The following is a 6,463-nucleotide window of genomic DNA, read 5'->3' as shown; positions in this document are numbered from 1 at the left end:
ATCACCCAGGAAGCTTGTGAAAAAAAAAAACAACAAAAAAAAAAAAACCAGACTACCTGGCTTCTTGCCAGAATCGCAGAATCTTAATCTCTGATAAAAGCTTGGGAATCAGAATTTTATATATTGTTATACAGCTAGTCATACAAGGGCCTGAGGCTTAGGACTCACTCATCTAGGCCAATATATACATCCCCTCCTCAACTACCCAGCCTCTGAGTTTTTTGTGGTTTTTTTTTTTAAATAAAAAATGTAATAGAGATACAAGCTTTTATTTTTCCAATATGCATGCAAGTTCACAACTGTTATTGTTTAGGAACAAAGATATAATTGTATTATTACCAGGGTGTCAAATTAGCAAGTTAAGACAACCAGATACTGATTATTTTGCGGAGGTTATTTTCACAGAACACAGCAACAGTTTGCAAATTATACTTCCAAGATTGGAATTATGAGCCCAGAACAAGCTGGTAGTAATTCTGTTTCTTGAATCTCTGTCTTACACAGGAAACAAAGACTAATATTTCGGTAAAGGGTTTTAAGTAAACACAACAACCTATCAGTCTTTGAAAGAGTTTACAACAGAACAGTACCCCCCCCTCCTGCTCCTTTTGTGGATGCGAGTGAAAGGGAGCATCCCCCTCATCCCTTTCTGAGACTTCTTGTTAATTCTGAAAACCTTCCATTCTAAGGTACATCTCTGGAACTTCCTTAATTAACATTAACAGCAAAAAACAGACCTGATAGTGTACCATCACCACCAAAAGAAAAGTCCAAATCTCCCAGAGCAGTCACAGTTGAATTGGCACAGTGTCTTAGACTTCCAATAATACAGGCAGGCAAAGGAGATACAGATGAAACCAGATTGATGATAATTGAGAATTGATGTAGCTAGATGACAAGTACATAGGGTCCATGGAATACCTCTTAACTTCTGTGCCTATCTGAAAATGTTTGTGATAAAGAGAAAAAAGTTTAAAAGAAATAAAAAGCAGACCTATAGAGCTCTATGTTCCCATTAGACAAAAATGAAGCCTGTGGTTAAGATTTTACTTAAAGGCAAAATAAGCAGCATATAGAATTAATCTTCCACATACATAAGGCCATACCTAGACAAGAGAAAGCATCCTAAGTAACATCCTTCTGTTTTTGGTTTGTTTCTCTTATTTATAAAACACACTAATGATGAAATGGAGATTGGATAAAACTTGGGACATACCCTCTCCTTTAGTGGATGCATCCTGTTACCCTGTATTTGCAGCAACTCCTTGAATTCTCCCATCCCCACCCTTGGAAAGGTCCCTCTATGTCCCTTCCATCACTGATTCATATTCTCCCTGAGGCTTCTCAACCTATTCAATATTTCTGTTTTACAAGCCCACTCCACACCAGACTCATTCCTACACTACGTTTTTGCTCCAACTCTCATGCCTCGCACACCCTCTCTACAAGACCTCCACAGCTCTTGAAAAACTCAGAATGAGGCCCTCTATAAGGAAAGGGAAGTTAGGAAGAGGGCAAATATAGATAGTCTTACTTCCCCACCCTCAAGTATGGGACGGGGAAAGAGAACACTGAGAAGCCTAGGCAGGGAGGGCCCAGCTCAGTTTTCACACCCAGTGGAAATGAGTCTGGGAGGTCCAGAACAGATTCTGCCCACCCATATCCCCGTCCCCCCAGAAGAGAGCCTTGGGATTCCCCCAGACTGTAGACTAAAGCCTACTCCTATGGGTATTCAAAGGCAGAAGCAAAGAAGGAAAAGCAAGTAAGAAGATACAGAGGTATGAAATGAAGTAGACACAGGCTCACATATCAGAAATACCTCTTCCCCAGAAATCCTCCTATAGCACTCTGGTTATGTGTGGTAAAGAGATAAGAAGAGTTGAGAAGGATACCTACATTCTCTGTGACTCTAGTCCCCACCCTCATCTGGAGCCACAGCATGATGACATGTCCACATATACCAGCCCACCCATCAGTCTAATAGCCAACAGGATTCGTGGAAGGCTGGAGAGAGTAGGTATGTGTCTCATGCACTGGCAGGGGTCATGGATCCACAGGAAGTTCTTGAGGACCGATGAACAGGAAGCCAACTGGGTCTGATAATCACTTGGACAAAACTCAGTGACCTGATAGTGATGACGCATGTGCAGAGCTTGATGAAAATTCACCAGTGGAAAGACCCAGAGGCAGGAGACACATGATGGTTTAGAACACACAGCAAACTGCAGAAATCCTGAAAATGGTACCTTGTCTAATGACTTCAGAGCCATTGAACAATCAGTTCTGGCTGATGGCCAGTACCATGTGCACTAGCTTCATTTTGCAGTTGCAACAGGAAACCTTGCCTTATATATAGCATGCATGGCCAGCATGAAAACAAAGTCCACCAAAGTCACCGGCCCTGAAGGAGCAGGGCTTAAGGATGCACTGGTCTTCTTAGAGAATGACTCATGAATGTCCATGTTAAAGACAGGTGGGAAATGCCAAAAACAGGTTCCAGGCATGTAAAGGCAGCATACATCTGAAGCATGTGTGCTTAACATATAAATTGTAGGAGTGACATCATATAACCTGTGACACTAATGTAGAAAAGCAAGGCCATGGGGAAGCAAAGGAGCATGGTCATAAATGTCATATTCTTGTAACTGAAGTTCAAAGAGAAAAGCGTGCACAGAGGCCAATATGAACAAAAGGCAGATAGCCAAACACACGTGGTCAGCCGGGCACCAGTCCAGCAGGAGGTAGAAGGGATACTTGCGCAAGATTACTTGGATTTGTTTACCCCAGGCTCAGCGGCCGGCACTGGCTGCCTTGCTGGACCTTGCCGGCCCTCCTTTCCTTTCTCTGTGCGGGCTCCTTCACTCAGAAGGTAGTACTGCAAGGGATTGGGCCACAGCTCCTCATTAATTATCTCGACAATCTTGTCAGACTCAATAGAGCTGTGGTTTGAAAACCATCCAAAGAAGCTAGGGCTGTTGTCTGAGCATCCCTGGCTCTGGCTTAGGAACTGGAGCTCCTGTCCTGGGAGCCACTGGACTGGAGTGGAACGAGACACCACCTGGCCTGAAGGGCCACACCCATATTCCTTGATGAGCACCTTATTTTGGAAATAGGGGTTGCGCCCGAAATAGAACTTGATTTTGTAGCCCAACCTGGCGAGGCCAAGCTCTTCCACCTCCAAGCTGTTCAAGTAGCTGAGTACTTCTTTATCTTCGTTGCTCAGAAAGGATGCTAGCTGGGGGTGGTTCTGAAAAGCTTGCCCCCAGAAGCCCGGGATACTCTGGATGAGGAGGTTCCTGCGCTCTAAGTGGTGCAGCCGCAGCTGCCCAAACTTGCGAGAGAGCCGAAGGTAGGCCCTGTCCGCCTGAGCGTTCATGGTCTCCAGCTTCAGCTGGACGGTCTCCAGCGTATCCATGCTGCCATCCGAGGCCAAGAGCCCTGACTCTGCCTCCTCCTCCTCCTCATCCAGGTTCGTGTTCTCTACCTCTGGGACAGACTCACATTCCCCAGTGGTCCCCTTGTTGGGCTTCCCATCAGCCTGAGGCCCCTTCCCCACGGGGGCCTTCTTCCCAGCAGGCACACGCAGATTTCGAATGCGGGAGTTATTTTTTGGCCTTCCCACAGTTCCCACGGTTCCTACGAAGACAGTGTCTGTCATCAAGCGCTCTGTGAGGGCTGTGGCCTTCCCCAAGCCGAGCCTGGTCGCAGCCTGCCCGCGCTCCCCAGCCGCTCGGAGCGCGAGGCCACAGTCCAGCGGGAGCCGGCTGGCAGCCTCCTCCCCCAGCCCGCAGGCCTGCAGGGACGCAGCGGCTTCCAGGCCACCCCACCCCGCGCCAGCTTGCACCTGTGCTGCCTCGGTTTCCTCCTCGAGGCTCTGGCACTCTGGAGGGTCCGGGTCGTGCGGGGTTTGGTCAGGCGCAGCGCGAACTCGGGCTTTGGCGCGGCCTTTGCCCCTGCTTTTGGCGCGGGAGGACTTTTTGCCCCGACTTCGGCCGCTCATGGTGGTAGCGAACGCGTCTTCAAAGCCACGCTCCAACCTCGCTGCCTGTGGCGCCAGCTCGCGGGCCCCAGAGAGCCGGCCTCTCCATGGCAACCACAGACTTCACGACTATATCACTGTACGGTCGCGCGAGGACCAGCCGTGCCCAGTGATTGGCTACATCGCCGCAGCTGCGCAGGAGCAGACCCTCACAGACCCCCGCACCCTCCCTCTTCTCACCCTAACTGCTTCGGCTTTAGCAGGGGGTGTGTTTCTCTTTAAGGGCTCTGGTCTGTGAATCGTATAGCGCACGTCTAATTCCTCACATACAAGACAGCCTGAAGGCAGTCATCACACTGCCCCTTAATCTACTAAACCAAACACCTTCGGTTCCTTCAATTATTTCCTGTGACATCTATTTTGATGAAACTGCTATTTACCTCTGTGTCTCGTCTTTGAAAGCCTCTGGTACTTTAACTCCAGGGTATGTAGAGGTGAGTGCTATAATATCCCTCCACAGAGCGATTTGATACGTGGTGGGATATTAACAGTATTTACAAAAACAGCAACTAGTATTTTGTATCATTAGACACTTTACTAAGTGCTTTATATGCATTTTATCAATATATGAGGGAGGTGTTGTTATCATCTTATTTGCAGATGAGGAAACTGTGGCTCAGAGTCGCCAAGAAACATTCCTGAGATTACACAGTAAGGGATGGAAATACAGTTCAAACCCAAGCCTATCTGACTCATAACCTATGTATTATATTCACAAATCCTTCCAGGCCTGCTCAGCTATAAGTTATTTTGCTAGCTCTTAAGAAGGCCAGCTTTGCCTGTTAGACATCAGCAAAGCATCTCTTCTGCTTGGGGAGCGTCACCGGAGTCCTCTAGCTGTGTCAGGCCCAGTTTACAGAGCTGGGCTATCACTCAAGGTGTAAGACCTGGAGTGAAGTCCGCAAGTCAGAACTCCTGGGGTTGGAGTAAGACAGGATTGTGGTTAGAGAATCTAATTAGCATTCAAGGAGTAGAGCAGGGTTTCCAAGGTTGATGTTCAGAAGTAGAGACTCCATAGTGGCAGTGAGGAGGCTGTAGAAATTTCTTAGTACCTACATGGAAACAGCCAGACAATCTATCTGTGATACCAGAGGGAGCCCTGAACCATGTTCTTACTAGTCAGGTGATAGGACCATGAAATACTGAGGTCAGAGTGAGAACATGACCAATATGAAAGTGGAATGGAAACCTTTGAAGTTGTCCTTTCAGGCTTACAGGGAACAAGAAGTCCCTTGAAACCACCTAAAGGAAAGATAAGCTCCAAAGCCCCGGGCAGCCCAATACCTCTCATTATTATGTGTGATAGTAAAGCTGCAGCCTGTCACCACCTGGAAGCTTGTTTAAAATGCAGAATTTCAGGCCCTACCTCAGACCTATCAAATCAGAATTTAAATATTACCAAGGTCTCAAGTGATTTGCATGCACACTCAAGTTAATGTATAGGAGACAGGGAAAAAGAGGAATTGTTTTGATACAGACAGACCAACACAAGTGACCTCTAACTTTCTCAAAGGCTGTGCAATGAATAGCCTGCAAAGCTCTACAGGATATAGCAAGTTCGGTCCCTACCACTACCCAACTTACCTCTGACTTTATGTTATCTTTTCCACCCCATTCCAATAGCCTCCTCGCTGTTCTTCAGACTCACTAGGTAGACTCCTGCCTGCCTTGCACTGGCTTTTCCTTTTGCCTTGAATATTCTTCACCCAGCTATGGGCAGTCATCTTGGCTGGCTACCTTCACACTTTGCTTAAATGTCACCTTCTCAAAGATTATCCTATTTTAAATTATCCATCCCTCTTACCCTGCTCTACATTTTTTTTTAGATTTTATTTATTCATTTTAGAGAGAGGAGACAGAGAGAGAAAGGGGAAGGGCAGAAAACATCAACTCCCATATGTGCCTTGACAAGGCAAGCCCGGGATTTTGAACCAGCAACCTCAGCATTTCAAGTCAATGCTTTACCCATTACACGGCCACAGGTCAGTCTACATTTTCTCTTTCTTAATCACTGTCACCATCAACACCCTATACCATTTATGTTTAACTGTCTCTCCTCTCTAGAATGTCAGCTCCATGAGGGCAAGGATCTTTTTGTTCATATGTGACTACAACAGTGTCTGAAACATGAAGAATTCTCAATGATTAATTGTTGAGTGAAAGAACCAATCAAGGAATTTTCAAAGATGGGTTTAGACACTGATTGTCTGAAATTCTTTCACACAGAAGCTCCTTTTTCACACAGAAGCTATGTTATAGATCAGTGGTCCCTGCCCCTGGCCGGTTGGCTCAGTGGTAGAGCGTTGGCCTGGTGTGCAGGAGTCCCGGGTTCGATTCCCAGCCAGGGCACACAGGATAAGTGCCATCTGCTTTTCCACCCCTCCCCCTCTCCTTCCTCTCTGTCTCTCTCTTCCCCTCCCACAG

At 46.8% G+C, this 6,463-nt stretch overlaps 1 protein-coding gene across 1 annotated transcript; it reads right to left on the bottom strand.

Moving 5' to 3' along the window:
* Positions 1-253: 253 nt before the first annotated feature.
* TSPYL5 (TSPY like 5) lies at positions 254-4,100 on the bottom strand. Its single transcript, XM_066266005.1, has 2 exons — positions 1,897-4,100; positions 254-941 (listed from the first exon to the last, which is right to left on the bottom strand). Exon 1 carries the CDS (start codon positions 3,998-4,000, stop codon positions 2,765-2,767), a length of 1,236 nt encoding a protein of 411 aa, XP_066122102.1. The 5' UTR covers positions 4,001-4,100; the 3' UTR covers positions 254-941; positions 1,897-2,764.
* Between the last annotated feature and the right edge of the window lie 2,363 nt (positions 4,101-6,463).

The sequence above is a fragment of the Saccopteryx bilineata genome, chromosome 3 (genome assembly GCF_036850765.1).
Source record: "Saccopteryx bilineata isolate mSacBil1 chromosome 3, mSacBil1_pri_phased_curated, whole genome shotgun sequence".
In the NCBI taxonomy this organism is placed as follows: Eukaryota; Metazoa; Chordata; class Mammalia; order Chiroptera; family Emballonuridae; genus Saccopteryx; species Saccopteryx bilineata.
This window is presented reverse-complemented; position numbering and strand designations above follow the sequence as displayed.